At 35.4% G+C, this 17,185-nt stretch overlaps 1 protein-coding gene across 1 annotated transcript in view; it reads right to left on the reverse strand.

The window, feature by feature from the left end:
• Positions 1–17,185, reverse strand: part of LOC116895327 (bifunctional heparan sulfate N-deacetylase/N-sulfotransferase 4-like) — a 297,831-nt gene that overhangs the window by 157,212 nt on the left and 123,434 nt on the right. The window contains 1 exon segment of the mRNA XM_032896635.1: positions 4,313–4,400. Within this exon segment, the coding sequence (XP_032752526.1) occupies positions 4,313–4,400 (88 nt within the window).

Consider the following 17,185-nt stretch of genomic DNA (forward strand, 5'->3'; position numbering starts at 1 on the left):
AACTAAATAGAGTGAACCATGAATTAAAATAGTTGCTAATGTCACAAGTGAATAAAGATTGCTAACCACCCCACCCCCCAAGAAACCAGCCTGTTTTTCTCTTGGTGTAGAGTGTTTGGGAAAGGATTTCCTTCTCTTCCAGCTCTCCTACTCATTACTGTGCATGACAGGAGTTGCAGAGTGCTTCCTTGACCAGGAACAAGGTCAATCACTCAATTTTTAGAATATTGATATAAACAGTTGAATGATTGATCATAAAATATCAGCAATTTTGTATCAGAGATTATGCTAATTTACAAACACTCTAGGCAAGTTTGAAAGTGACATTTTTCAGCTTCCTGCTTTTGAAGCATCATAGACTAATTTCTGCCAATCTTTGTCTTATTTTCTGCTGGTCATATAATTCAAAGCCACATGAAATTGACCCTTGGCACTTTATATAGCTTAATGAAAAATATGATAGCAAGTCATGCTGGTAGAACACAGTAGAATTTTAAGTGATTTCAAGTCTAAGTGAAAATGGTACATTTTGCCAGTCAAAGCACATACATTTACAAAATTCATGTGTGCTTAAATAACAGGCTAGAATGTTATTCGTAGTTCTTAATGAGCACATTGAAACAAGTTAAAGGTATTAAATTACCTGTGCTCCAATTAAGCTTTTTCTTCTTATTTAAACATGATGCCTCTTGTTTCCTAGAAATTTTCAGTCAGAGTGAAGTACAAAAGAAGATTGCTTCTTGTCATTAATTTTTAAGGGTCATTGTTGTGAGAAAAATGACATGCTCCTGAAAGTTCTTTAAATCTGTCAGCATGAGGTTTTTGATGGTGTGCATGTCCTTGCTAAGGACTGAACCCTAAACATGAAGCTGGTGCTCTACTACAGTCTGGAGCCCAGGGCTCCACATAAACAACGCTTTCAGCAAGATTTGAACTATAGATTAACAGGTGTAAAGGTGAAGGTATAAGAGTTAATACGATTGAGAACATTACATTGGTTCTTTATTCTTCTTTGCAAAAAATTTCTGCTGATTGTGTATGAAATAGTCTAATGTTTAAATGTGAAAAATATTTCTTAATTTTCTTTTTATTTAGTGTTTGTCATGTCTTCACAGGTGGATATATAACCACCTTTATTAACCACCCGTTTGACCCTTCTTAGTTAATAAAGGTGTATTAAACATCTATCTACTTCCCTCGAATTAGAAAATAGATCCAAGTTAGTATTTCATAGACACTCATTCTCATAGAAAATATTTTCAAAAATACTAATAATGAGAATTTACAACTTCATGTATGGGAGGTCATATTATTAATACAATTTTGGAGATGTGGAAACCAAAGTACAGAAAGGTTAAGTAGTTTGTGCATGTTTGTATAGTTGGTAATATGTCAAATTCTTGATTTCAATACTGCCCATCTGTTTCCATTGAGTGTCTTTTAATCCACAATGTATAAATAAAGAAAGAAAATGACAAAACTGAGCTAATGATTTCCCTTCTTTCATCTTTGAAGTTAACACATTTTTAATTAAGTGAACTTTTAGGGAGTAAACTGATAACTGGGGAAAACAATCTTGATCTAATTCTTAAACATGATTCATGACAATTATTGATGCTACATAGACTTTTTGATTATTAAATTATAATAACAGCAATAATTCTCACTAGAATCATATCCAGTGAAAAATATAATATACAGCACTCTCAGAGGGTGGTCTGAACTGCAGGGTTTCCATTTAGTGATGATTTCATGATGCATTTTCGATCAAGATGCAAACATTCCCAGACTTAGAAATTTAATTCTAAATTCCACACTTCTGCTTTTTCTTTTTAATCATCACCAAGTATTCCTCCTTCAATCTGCTACCTGTGCATGAAAGACTATTAGGGAAGGTTTAATAATATGACATTTTAGGGTGAGATTGGCTTTCACATGTGAAGGTCAGAGAGGTGGACAGGTAAGAAATCATGCTAAATGCAAATATAAGGGACAGTCTAATGCTTGCAGCGGTAGTCATTACTGCACTAGAAACGTGAGATTAAATGTCTTCAAAACAATGAGGCTTATCAATCAGCAGCCTTGCTCATTGGGAAATCAAGTCATTCTGTGAGTACAGACAAGTCTACCTCTCCATGGTTACACAGCACAGCCACAAACACAGAGAAGAAATGAACATTCTTGCCCTTCAACCTTTGTTTCTATAATGTTAACTTTCCAGATAGGCTGTAACTAGGTAAGGGCGAGGCATTCCTTTATGATAAAGGGTATCAAAATATTCAGTTTTTGAGAAACATTTGGTAGCTTAAATGTGTTAATTATAATTTTTAATAGTCCTTTAGACAATACCACTTGGTAGTTAAATGAAGTTATATATTTAAGTGAAGAAAATTAAATTTTTGAGATTTATGTATATATACATATGTCTCACTTGCTAAGTGAGCTATTCCCACAGGATAATATGATAGACTGTCTTCCATCATTTCTTGGCTAGGGTCGTTCAAATTGAAAGTCAATAAATCTATTTAAGAGATATAATTAAAGTGTGTCTTTGGGAGAGTATCTTAATAACTATCTTTGAAATATTAACAAAAAGTGTCCTGTTTAATTTTTTAGTGGATATATACTGTTCACACACACGGGATGAGAAAGAAGAAATGAGAAATACTATAACTTCCAGCAACATTCACATCTGGCAGGTTTAATATGTCTAAGCATTAAAAGGAAATAAAAGATGACTTGGTTATGTAGTACATTTCAGTCCAAAGAATGGATTTATTTCCACTACGAATCTATTTATGACAAAACGGTGCTGTTTGTTTATGAGCTGCAAATAATCCCCTAGCTTTCTGCTCTCCCCCCTGAGCAGACACACTCGTCACAGTTATCTGCTTTTATTCCATTAGAGTTACAGCTTCTTAGTGCTGAACCCATTTTTAAGGAGATTTTTGAAGAATATTTACAAAACAATGACCACTTCAAATTGTAGGCTGGAACCATCTCATCTGTGCAGAGATGATGGCCCAATCTTTCTGCAAAATGCCATTTAAAATGTACAATTATTTGTACGAGTGACCCAAGTACTGTCTTCCATTCAATTACATTAAACAAATTTAAATATTTAAAAGTAGAACCAAATAAATCAACAACAACAAACAAACAAACAGAACAAAGCCAAGCAAACAAACAAAAACCCACACACATCAGGAAGAAAACAAATGAGACATTGGTAAAATTCACTCTTCGAATAATCCACGCTGAGCTTTGCATGTGACATCTCCTTGCATAAGGAAGCTGCACTTAGGATGATTATAGGCTACCATTGCATGGGATATTTTTATGAGTCAATAATCTGCACGAGTACCTGGAGATGATTGAAATGCTTCTGTTATGATGCTGGGAAACTACAGCTTTCTTCCTTCTTAAAGTATTTAGCTTACAGCCAGAATGCACACATAGGTACAGATCTGGGATGTCTTCTTTATGGAGGTCCCAACACATACTTTACTATTGTTTTGTCCACCAATGTAATACAATGCATTTTATTATGAGCATAGTTCCCTTATGTAATATAGCACAAGGCTAATATTATGAAGATAAAACATCAAAATATGAATGTGAGAATGCAAAGAAGATGTAGAGGAGCATAGAGTAAGTGCATGAACACTGGGCCAGTTTTGAGAATTTGTTTAGGGGCTGAGAATAAACAGAAAGATAATTGGACAGAAGTGGGAAAAACGGATAATTAAATGTAAGGATTTTAATGGATACTGGCACTATTAAGTGAAAATAAATTTAGGAAATATGTTCAAAAGAAGCTAAAGTAATAAGATGACCTTTAGAGTCTATTGTATTTCTTTGAGTCTATAAAATCCAGATGCTATTACCAGGTGTTTTCTGAGTGATAAATAATATATATGAAAGTATGAAAGTATCAATCAACCCAACCATTTGATGGTTAAAAATGCTGTCCAGTGAAGGTCATTATATCATCTCTGTCATCATCATTGTTCCTACACTGAGTATGTACTTACATGACACAGACAAAAGGGTACATATTACACCTGGCACAGTGATGATGGTTCCTCTTAGAGAGACTAAAAGTCAGTCTTCCTCATTTGCCCTTGATTCTAGTATTTCTTGCAAAATAAAGAAACCCGCTTTTTTTTTTTAATTTAACTACTCAAACAATGCCCCGAAGTTGCCCCCTCATAATCAATATAGGCATCCTACATCTATTACTTATGGAACATTTAAAATTCTGTATCCTATTTATTATGTAGCTGCCTGAGAACACAAAGCTGCTTCTTACCTGTGTGGTAAAACTTCCCTGAAAATCCAAGGTTGAAGGTAAAATTTGCAACCTGAGTGCGCAGTAAATTTTGAGTCTCTAGTAATGCCTGAAATAAACAAGAAATTAACATGATTTTAGAAAAGTAAATATGAAGCTTTGGGATGCTTCTTTCCTAATGTGGGTGCATGAGAGAAACAATAAGAGCTTTAGTGAGCCTCAGTGTCTGATGGGCATTGATTGTGTATTCATATTGCAGCCATTGTAATTATTACGGATGTTATTTCATTGAAGGTCACCAAACTGTGAAACAGTTAAATCCTAAGCACATTATGCATCACTGAGAGCCAATTCTCCAACTGCACAGCCTTGAAATCATTTTTCATTTTGTATGAGACATTTCTTGAATTTCAGATTATTACATTTTCTTTCCATGGGGAAACTTCTTCAGAATTGTTTCTATAGACAAGGCCTATGCAAGTTACTAAGGAACAAGCCAAGAACTTTTATTTGCTCTACAACTCCTTGTGTGACCGTGTTACCACTCCTATAATTTTTAAGATAAAATTATTGAATTGAAAGCTTGAGTTTTTACTTTATAAACTAATGAGCAGTGTACATTTTTAAGGCATTGCTTGCAATTCTGAAAAGAAATGAAAAGAAAACGTACGGTAATAAATACGCTAAATATGCTGTATGTTGCCAATTTGACAAAGTAATAGTCTCTATTCCCACAACATAGCAAACATCTCCTTAATTTATGTATTATCAGTCACACTATTATAGCTTTTCATTTGTAAGTAAGACAAGAACACACCGATAATACCTAGAATTATTCAGTTTAGCAACCCTTCAGCTATATCATACTATCTTATAGAATATGGCATAATTTATGTCACCTATCTTAACCTATAAAACATAATTTAGATTTCCTATCTTAAGCTACATAGCATAATTTAGATCTTTTCGGTATTTCTGTTTTCTTAGTGGCATGACTACTAATTTATTGATTCAGAATTCTTTTTCTTTTTTTCAATAGGATTTACACGGGAGTTTTATTCTGATGGAAAACTGGCACTATTAATGCCAAAGCATTTTGGCTATGGCCATCCATCTGTTCGGGCAATAAAACAGCCAAAGCTTAGATTGCTTACTTGGCATTGATCATAGTAAAGTTTTTGCTTTAAACATTTTTATGATTTTTACTAATCTTTGTAAATTGTTTAATTGTAATGTAAAAGAAGAAAAGAAACATGGATAAAAAGAAAATGGTGCAAGGGAGGGAGGACAGGAGGGAAAAAAGAAGAAAGTGGGGGAAAGTGACCAAATAGATAGTAATAAAATAATACAGTGCTCATACAAGAGCAAAATTAAATAGAAACAATCACGACTAATTTATTTTTAAACAGTGCGTTGGGTAACAGTTCTAGCTGTTCTCTAACTCAATGTACAGACCAGGCTGGCCTAGAACTCACAGAGATAGTCTTTTTCTCAAGTGTTGGAATTAAAGGTATCCAACACCACATATTACAGTCCATCTTACTTTAATGATATACAAAAAGGAAAAAAAAACAGTAATAACAACAAAAAACTAAACCAAAACTAGGAGAAACTAGACTCATTAGTTTTAGCCAGTTCTAGCAAAAGCTAAAGCACACAGAGGTAGAATCCAAACTGACAAAATCAGAAACGAAAAGGTGACATAATGGTAGAAACTAAGTGAATTTTAAAGTACATCAGATCCTACTACAAAAGCCTATACTCAACAAAAATAGAATATCTAGATTAAATAAATCATTTTCAAGACATGTACCAGGTACCAAAGTTAAACCAGCACCAGGTAAACTATCTGAACAGTTCCATAATCCCTAAGAAATAGAAGCAGTCATTAAAAGTTTCTAAACCAAAACAAACAAACAAACAAAAAAAACCAAAAAACAAAAATCCCAGGGCCACATGGTTTTAGTGAAGAATTCTATCAGACCCTTGAAGAAGACCTAATACCAATACTCTTCAAATTATTCCATAAAATAGAAACAGAAGGAATACTATACAATTTATTCTATGTAGCCACACTTATATTGGTACATAAGCCACAGAAAGACCCAACAAAGAAAAAGTTTCACACCAGTTCCTGTTATGATTATCAATGCAAAAATACTCAAAAAATTCTTGCAAGCCAAATCCAAAAAGACATCAAAAATATTATTGAGCATGATCAAGGCTTCTTCCCGGAGATGCAGAGATGGTTCAATATATATTAATCTATCAAAGTAATCCACTCTATAAACAAACTCAAAGAAAGAAAATTACATAATGATCTCAGTAGATGCTGAAAAAGCCTTTGACAAAATATAATATCCCTTCATGTTAAAAGTCTTAGAAAGACAGGTATTCAGTGCCCATACCTAAACATAATATAAACGGTATATAGCAAACCAATAGCCACCATCTAACTAAATGGAGAGAAACTTGAAGCAATCCTACTAAAATCAAGGGCTAGACGAGGCCGTCTACTCTCTGCCTGCCTATTCAATATAATACGCATAATTCTAGCCAGAGCAATTAGACAACAAAGGACGTCAAATGGATACAAATTGGAAAAGAAAAAGACAAGCTATTGCTATTTAGAGATGATAAGATAGTATACATAAATGACCTAAAAATTCTACCAGAGAACTCCTACAGTTGATAAACCCTTTCATCCAAGTGGGTGGATATAAAATTAATTCAAACAAAATCAGTAGCTTTTCTCTACACAAAGGATAAACAGGCTGAGAAAGAAATTTAGGAAACAACATGCTTCATAATAGCCACAAATGATAAAAAATATCTGGGCTTTATTTTAACCAAGGAAGTGAAAGATCAGTATGACAAGAACGTCATGTCTCTGAAGACAGAAGTAAAAGAAGAACTCAGAAGATGGAAAGATCTCTCACGCTAACAGACAGGTAGGATTAACGTGGCAAAAATGGCCATCTTACCAAAACCAATCTACAGATTCAATGCAATTCACATCAAAACTCCAACTCAACTCTTCACAGAGATAGAAACAGCAAATCTCAACTTCATCTGCAATAGCAAAAAACCCAGGATAATGAAAATAATTCGCAACAATAAAAGAACTTCTGGGGGAATCCTAGACCTCAAGTTGTACGACAAAGCAATAGCGATAAAGACCACATGGTATTGGTATAGAGACAGACAGGTCAATCAATGGAATAGAATTGAAGACCCAGAAGTAAACCCATGCACCTACGGACACTTGATCTTTAACAAAGAAGCTAAAAATGTATAGTGGAAAAAGAAAGCATCTTCAAAAAAAATGGTGCTGGTCTAACTGGTGTTTTATATATAGGACAATGATAATAGATTGATATTTATCATCTTTCATAAAGCTCAAGTCCAAGTGATCAAGGACGTCAACATGAAGTCAGAAACACGGAATCTAATAGAAGAGAAATTAAGACAGAGTCTCTAACTCATTGGTTTAGGGGAAATTGCCTGAACCAAATACCAGTGACTCAGACTCTAAGATAAAAATTGATAAATGGGACCACACGACACTAAAAAACTTCTATAAAGTGAAGGACCCTGTCAATAGGATAAATTGGCAACTTACAGATTGGGAAAAATTCTTCACTGACCCTACATCTGACAGAGGTCTAATATCCAAAATACATAAAGAATTCTAGAAGCTAATCTCCAAAAAAACCAAATAACCCAATTAAACAATGGCGTCCACAGCTAAACAAAGAATTCTCAACTAAGGAATTTCGAATGGTTGAGAAGCACCTAATGAAATGTTCAACTTCCTTAATAATCAGTGAAATACAAATCAAAACTACCCTTAGATTCCATCTCACACCAATCAGAGTGGCTAACATCAAAAACTCAGGTGAAGCAGATGCTAGCGAGGATTGGAGAAAAAGAAACACTCATCCATTGCTCGTGAGATTGTAGGCTGGCAAAACCAGTTTGGAAATTAATCTGGGGCTTCTCAGAAAATTAGAAAGAGCTGTACCTGGAGACCCAGCTATACCACTCCTGGGCATACACTCTAAAGATGCTCCAACATATAACAAGGGCACATGCTCCACTATGCTCATAGCCACCTCATTTATTTTTTTTTTATTTTTTTATTTTTGGTTCTTTTTTTTCGGAGCTGGGGACCGAACCCAGGGCCTTGCACTTCCTAGGCAAGCGCTCTACCACTGAGCTAAATCCCCAACCCCCACCTCATTTATAATAGCCAGAATCCAGAAATATCCTCAATGTTATTGAAACACCAGGTGTGCCTCAATGAAGAATGGATATAGAAAATATGGTACATTTACGCATGGGGTACTACTCAGCTATTAAAATGATGACTTCATGAACTTTGTAGGCAAATGGATGGAAGTAGAAAATATCATCCTGAGTGAGGTAACCCAGACCCAAAAAGATGTACATGGTTTGTACTCACTGATAAGTGTATATTATCTCCAAAGCCAAAATAACTCAAAGACCATATTAACCTTAAGAAGAAGGAAGGTCTTGTGTGGATGCAACAAACCCTATTCAAGGGGAAACAAAATAATCATGAGAGGCAGAGAACAACCTGGATGGGAGAGAGGAGGGGGATGCAAAAGGGGGCAGGACCAGGTGTGGGAAGAGACAGGAGAGAAATCCAGAGGGTGAGGAGAATGAATAGAAACAAGCAACGGTGGTAGGTGGGGAATTCGGGGAACCACTAGAAAGTCCCAGATGCCAGAAATGCAAGAGGCTTCTAGGATCCAATGGGAATAGCATTAGCTGAAATACCCAACAGCAGGGAAATAGAACCTGAAGAAAACACCTCCAGTAGAGAGACACGGCCCCAGTGGACGGATGGGGTCACCCACCCATCTAAACATTTTTAATCCAGAATTGTTCCTGTGTAAATAATATGCAGGGATGAAAACAGAGCAGAGTCTGAAGGAAAGACCATGTGAAGACCACCCCACCCAGGGATCGATCCCATCTGCAGACACCAAACCTTGACAACCTTGCTGATGCTAAGAAGTGCTAATGGACAGGAGCCTGGTATGGCTGTCCTCCTAGAGGTTCTGCCAGCTCCTGACTAAGACAGATGCAGATGCTCACAGCCAATTATTGGACTGAGCTCAGGGACCCGAGTAGAAGAGCTAGGGTAAAGGATGGAGGAGCTGAAGGGAATTGTAACCCCATAGGGTGAACAACAATATCAATTAATTAGAATCCTCAGGGGTCCCAGAGATTATAACATCAACCAAAGACTATGGATGAGTGGGAGAATGGCTTCTGCTATATATGGAGCAGAGGACTGCCTCATCTAGCATCAGTAGGAGGAGAGGTGCTTGGGCCTGCGAAGGCTTGATGCCCCAGAGAAGGGGGATGCTAGAGGGGTCAGGCAGGAGTGGGTGGAAGAGTGGGGAAGCAAACTCTTAGATGGAAAGGAGAGGAGGATGGTGTGGGGAGTTTGTGGAGGGGAGACCGTGAAGGAGAATGACAATTGAAATGTAAACAAATAAAATAAAACAAAATACTTGTTGTATGTATATATTTATGCATCATCCATTACCTTCTTTTCCTCGAATCTAATCCACTCACTTTTGTTCTTTGCATTCCTAAAGTCATTCATTATTCTACATTCAATCATCATCACTTAAATTCATAAAGAGCCTACTATTGTGCTGAGAATAGTAAGCATTAACCATCATTTTAGGCCTTACTGCTGATGACATAGGTTCGGATGGAAAAGGAGGAGAGAGAAGGAGGGAAAGAGGGAAGACAAAAAGGAAGAGTAGGACCACAAGGAGGGGAGAATGAAATACTGACAGTTACACCTGTGTAATTAGATCTCTTGATAGAAGTCTAGATTGTGCTTTGAAAGAAGTTATATAGAATATGTTCCTAAACACCAAAACATTGAGTACTTTTGGGGGGAACCCTCTAGTAAGGAAATAGAAATCTACTTGTAAAAAATCTACCTGTGTCAGCCATCGCCCTATAAGCACACCCACGGTTTCTTTTGGGTTTTTAAAAGACTGTGGAGAACAGTAACATTTATGCTGTTCTTTTTTTAATTCTATTACTTTCTTCCTTTCTGTTGTCATGCTACGCTTCCAACACAGGAAAGCATTAGAAACCTAGCTCAGGGGCTGGAGAGATGGCTCAGCGGTTAAGAGCACTGACTGCTCTTGCAGAGGTCCTGAGTTCAAGTCCCAGCAACCACATGGTGGCTCACAACCATCTGTAATGAGATCCGATGTCCCCTTCTGGTGTCTGAAGAAAGTGACTGTACTCACATACATAAAATAAATAAATCTTTAAAAAAAAAAAGAGAGAGAAACCTAGCTCAGGAAGGCTATTCCATTAATGACTCAGTTTATCAGCCGTTTTACTTCTTTAATTTTTTGATAACTATAAAATAAAATAAAGGACATGCCATAAAGTTATTTTTAGATATCCTAAGGGATCTTTAAAGAACGAATTGTCTGCTGCACAGTATAATTCAATAAATCATGAACCAATTCTGGAATTGTCTGTCTTTCCTCCAATCATTAATCTTCGGAATATTTAAAACTCTAATTAGGCTACATGCATCTCTCGATCCCTCACTTTAGCAGGTAATCCTTAACATGAACTATTGTCTGCCTTGTGGCTGTGTCCATGCCTTTCTCACTCCTTAGAACGCCACTATTTTTTTCAATCCCCCTTTGAAACTCTACCATTCCTTAAATCTCAGTCCAAATGCGATCTCTACACTGAAGTCAACCTTTAATGCCTCAAAACTTTTCCTTTCCTCAGCTCCCAGATAATGTTTGAAATTTGCATAATTTCCTGCTTTATTATATTAACTCTGCATCTTATTTCCCTCTCCAGTCAATAAGAATGTTCAGGTTGATCAAATCTTAGTCATTTTTTTTTCTGTATCCCTTTTTGGGAACTGTAATTTTTTGCATGGGTAATGTATTCATAGTCAGATAAAAGTATATGTCAATACATAACAGTAAATAGGATTCAATCCATTTAATATGTTTGTAACAATTCTTTCATTGCTAAGCTGATAAACAGAGAACAGCCAAATGTAACTGAACAGTAAAGACATTACATTTCTCTAGCATATTATGTAATACAAAGTCATACAGCTCTGCATGTCAACTTGACCTAGGGAAAATCAGAGGCCAGGGCACATGTGCTCTCTTATCCTGGCATTCTCTCCAATCTGTAGAACCACACAGACATTTGCATTGATGGAAAGCCTAGACTTGTCCAGGCATAGGCTGCTGATACATGTCATGACTAACACGAGAGTAAAAAAGACAAATGCTTTGAAAATAAAGTGAATGGACTCATAAGGGAGTGTCAACTTTCCCCAAGGTGTCCTGTTTTAGGCTGAGAAAGTAGTCTTTGGTTTTCTCAAAAAAGGGTTAATTTTCTATATTTTTCAGTGATGAAAAATTTATACTAATGGATGTATAAAATCAATTAAAATTTAAACATATCTCTCTATAATAAATTTGAAAAATAAAAGGGCTAAGCCTTGAAAATTACAGAGGAGTTGAAAAATAAAAAGTAATTAAAACAGAAAAAAACTAAAATGTCAGAAAGAAGATCAAGCAAAAACCATATATGAAGTTAGAAGTAGAGGAAACATAAAAAAAAAACAACTTTGGAATCAGTCCCAGGTTTTGGAAAAACAATTGTTAATAATATGAAATAATATATCTCAATCTGAGAATAAAGAAGTTGAGTCAAACTAAAATCAAAATTCGAGGTAGTTTTACATATACTCCTTTATATTAATATGTTTAGGAAATTAACTTGAAATTAGAGGTTAAATAAAATAGAATTTAGTCTGGACAATAGTTCATATAAAACAATGTATCTGGTTTTGAAATTTATTCATATTCTGTTTATAAGCAGCTCACTAAAGAACTTAATAGCACATTAGAATAATATGTATGTCATTTTCTTTTAAAAACATAGTTTTCATTATTGAAATTGACATTATTACTTTAATTTAGTCTATGATATCATAATGAATTCTTAAGTATTAATAAAAGGATTTGAACTTTGTCCTTAAAGTCTATATGACTAAAGAGAAAGATGGAATTCAAACTTAATTTTTCAGGGCATTGTCTTAGTTAGAATGCTAAGATTATAAATTTTGGAGACCAGGATGAGGTCCTGATTTAGATGCCTGCCACTGGAATCAGGTGTATATTTTATCATATACTCTAAAATGTTGAGACGTTCTCATTAGCCATGTGAGATAATCTCCAGGAAAACATTGTACGTCCTGCTCCCAAGTATGACCTCGATTGATTCTCACAGGTAGGCTGAGAATATAGCCTATAGATTCTGATTTGAAGAATAGACATACTTCTAAGGAGATTTCAAGGAAGTCCAGGAAACAAAATGGAAGTATATCATACTACGTGCCTTTTAATTCTTAAACATAGTCTCTTTGAGTATCAACTTTCCCAAAGTGTATTCAATTAGTAAGGCATAGATTTCAATAGGTAGACTTTGGTCTATTTTTACACAATTTCCTTTATTCATTTCCTCTTCCTCCAGGACACTCTTGCGAGGTTGATTTTTTTTTTTGATATTATAATTACAACATTTCCACCTTCCTTTACCTCCCTTTGAGCTCTCTCATATGCTTCTCTTTTTTTCTTTTATTGAAAATAGATGCTTTTCATACAATATATTCTGATCATGGTTTTCCCTTCCCCAAGTCCCCTGCAATTTCCTGGTATGACTCTATCAGAGAAATGTTTTTATATTTGCCAGTGGTAATCAACTGGACTTAGCTTTCGGGTAAGAGATAGGAGCTTATGTCCACTTTTCTCTTAGTGCAGGGACTGTATTTGATTCAGACCCATTCTGGCCCTGGGCATAGTGCCATAGTCTCTGTGAGTTTATATGCACACCAGTCTTGCTATGTCTAGAAGGCCTTGTCTCCTTAGTGTCGTCCATCCCTCTGGGTCTTATAATCTTTTTACATCCTCTTCCATGAGTTTCTCTGAGCCCTAAGGGGATGGATTTGACTGAGGCATCCTATTTAGGACTTACTGTTACAAAACCCTCTCACTGTCTGTATGTTGTGCAGCTGTGAGGTCTCTCATGTACTGAGCAAAACCTGACTTATGAGTATAACAAAAATGTCATTAGGAACTATTTTCTTATCATGTTCCCTTGGCAGAACAATAGCATTTTGTTTTCCTCTAGGTCCTTAGCAAATTTGGTCACTGGTTCTAAGCCACACACACAAGCCTTTTCAGGGGTGAGTTCCATCCCTTGGAATGGGCCTTAAAGCAAATCAGACAGTGATTGGTTGCCCTATCGATTCTGTGCTACTATTGCATCAGTGAACCCTGAAGGGAGAGCAGCATCTTTAATCAAAGACTTTGCCGCTGAGTTGATGGTTACCTTTCTCCTTTGTAGATATAGAGTATCTCCTAGTACCATGACCACTAGTCTCTCAAGCCAAAGGTTCTAGGTGGCACCAGTTCACCCTCCCTATATTTAATTAGTTGTTTGGTGTCATCTTCCGCAATAGAGTCGACTGTCATATCAGAGAGCAACCCATAGGGTAGGTCGTTTGAGGGGTTCCTAGGGAACTCCTTCAGCCAAAACCTTGTTTAAATGTAACAAATTTCTGGCATTAGAAATTTCATTTGCTGACAAGACAAATCCGGTTGGAGCTGTGACTCCTGTGTCTTTAAAATTTTAATACAGATCACTGCGATATGTATATCTGCATATATTTTAGGATGCTTCTACTGTACCCAAACTTCCCCACATTTCCTGCCTTACATTTCCCTTTTCTCCTATTCCCTATTTGATCCCTCCATGCCTATCCTTCTGTGGCCATCTATAAATATTTTATTTCTCCTTCTTAGGGAGCTCCATCATCCTGCCCCATTCCCTTACTTTATAGGTAACCCTTACGGTTAAAGAGATTGCAGCTTTTTTTAAATCAGAGAATTAACAGTTAAAATTCACATGTGTATAAATACATTACTCACTGTATTTCTGGGGCAATGTTACTCTCATTCAGGATGACTTTTTTTTCTAGCTTCATCCATTTACCTGAAAATCTCTTTTTCTTTTTTAACATTTAACCAATTTTAAATTGTGTAAATGTACTGTATTTTCTTTATCTATTCATCTATTGACAGACATCTAGTATGTTTCCAGATTCTGGGTATAGGAATAAAAGCAGAAATGAACATAGTTGAGCATTGGGTCTGTAAGTAGATGAAGAATACATCGGGTGTGTGGTAAAGAGTGATAACAGCTGCATTGTGGAATCGATTTATTCTTTTCCCCAAGGAATCACCACACTGATCTACACAGTGGCTGTACAAGACTATATCCCCACCGGGAAGGAACGAGTGGGCCCTTACTCTGCATTTGAATTGTCATTTGATTCATTGTTCCTGGTCATCTATAGTTTTGGTTTGCATTTCCTTGGTTTGAGAACTCTCTGTTCTTTACATCTTTATTTAATTTATTTTTTTTTTTTGCTGCCCAATTTTTAAAATTCATCTTGTTTTTTGTTTGACCCCACCATCAGATAGGCAGTCACTGAAATTCTTTTCAGATTCATTGGCTTCTCTTTCCTTAAAATGACAGAGTTCTTTACTGTGCAGAGGATTTTCTGTTTTTTGAGATTCCATTTATCGTTGTTGATCTTAGGGCCTATGCTAGTAGTGTCCTGTTCAGAAGAGCTTTTACTGTGGCATTGAGTTCAAAACTGTTCACCACTATCTCTTTATCTATCAGATTCAGAGTACTGACTATTATGTTGAGGTCCTTGATCTATTTGGAGTTTTTGCAGAGTGCTAGGAATGATTCTGTCTGCATTCTCCTACATGCAGCCATCCGGTTTGAAGATGGTGTCTTTTTTTTCAGTGTGCATTTCTGGCTTCTTTATCAAAAAGTAGGTGTGTATATATGTGTGGATATATGTCTGGGCCTTCAATTCAAATGTCTTGATCAACATGACTGTTCAAATGCTAATATCATGCTGATATTAATATGGCTCTATAATATAACTTGAGATCAGCAGTTCTTTTATTGTTCAAGATTGTTTTAACTATCTTATTTTGTGTGTTTCCATATGCAACTGAGACTTGTCTTTAAGTACATATAAAGAACTGTTTCAGAATTTTGGTGGGGGATGATGTTGAATCTGTGCATTAATTTAAGTAGTCTTTTACTAATTTTTCCTACTGAAAATGAATATGGGAAGTCTTTCTATGTTTTAATATCATATTCAATTTCTTTTTTCAGAGTCTTAAAAAGATTTATCTTGGAAGTCTTTCATTTGCTTGGATAGAGTTACCCCAAGATATTTCCTTTATTGTTTGTGGCTATTATGAAAGATGTTGTTGTCCTGATTTGATTTTCAATCTGTTTGTGTCTTGAAACTTTATTGATTTTTGTGTTTTAGCTTTTCATCTTTCTATTTTGATGAAAATGTTTATCAGTGTATCACTTTTGCTGGTGAAAGTGACTTTTCTTAGAGTTACTTATGTATACCATCACATCATCTGTAAATGAGGAGAATTTAAGTCCTTCCCTTACTATTTGTATCTCCTTGATCTCTTGATTCATTACTCTCCTTAAAACTTCTAGTAGTTTTTGAGAGTGTATTTGGAGGTAGGAGAGACTGGACAACTTTGTTTCTGATTTTAGAAGACATAGTAGAGCTTGTCAGTGTTTAGGTAATTATTGGATGTGGTCTTGATGTAAACTGCTTCCGATATTTTGAGATGTATTTCTTGTATTCCTAAGGTTACCAGGATCTGTTTTTCATGAAGGGTGTTGACATTTTTCATAAGCATTTTTCGTCCAATGCAATGAACAGGTGGCTATTTATTTACAGTTTATGGATTATATTTCTCAATTTATATATGTTTAACCATCTCTGCATGTCTGGTCTAATCCCTTTGATCAAGGTGGAAGGTCTTTTAAAATGTGTTCTTGGATTTAGTTTGTAAGCATCTTATTGAGAATTTTTTTCATTTATGTCCAAAGGCAAATTTATCTTTAATTATCCTGTGTTGTTGGGTCTTTTTAGTCTAGATAGCAGGACAATTGTGGACTTGTTAAAAGAATTGGACAATGTTCTTCATGTTTCTATTTTGTGGAATAATTTGAGGAGTTTTGGCATTAACTCTTCTTTGAACATTTGGTGGAATTCTGCATTAAATTCATCTGACCTTGGCTCTTCTTTGGTTTGTGGTCTTTTAATTTCTTTTTTCAATTTCATTAGAGATTACAGATTTGTTTAATTTAATTCTCTTTTCTTGATTGTAGGTTTTATATATAAAGAAAAGTATCCACTTCTATTACATTTTCAAAGTTGGTGGAGTGCTGATTTTTAAAGTATTTCTTGCTGTCCATAACTTTTGGATTTATTTTTTCTCACCCTCCTCCTCATCCTCCTCATCTTCTCCCTCCTCCTCCTCATCCTCCTCCTCGTCTTCCTCCTCCTCCTGACCTTTCAGGTGTCCTCTTAAGTAACTAATACAAGACCTCTACAATTATTTTCTCATGAATTAGTACTATGAATTTCCCACTGAAAACCATCTACAAAACAATAAGTTTTGATAGTTGTGCTTTCATTTTCATTCATTTCTAAAATGTTTTTATTTTCCTAATTTATATCTTGATGCATTTTTTTCATTCAATAGTGAATGATTCAGTTTCCATGAATTTGTAATCTTTTCTGTCTTTGTGGATTTCCAGATTTAATTTATGGTGATCAAAGAGGATATAGGGTATTTCTAATTTTTTATATCTGCTGAGATTTTCTTTGTGCCCCTGTATGCATGTGTATCACTGGGATATGCATATACACCTGGGAATGGG

Source organism: Rattus rattus, chromosome 3 (genome assembly GCF_011064425.1).
Source record: "Rattus rattus isolate New Zealand chromosome 3, Rrattus_CSIRO_v1, whole genome shotgun sequence".
Classification (NCBI taxonomy): Eukaryota; Metazoa; Chordata; class Mammalia; order Rodentia; family Muridae; genus Rattus; species Rattus rattus.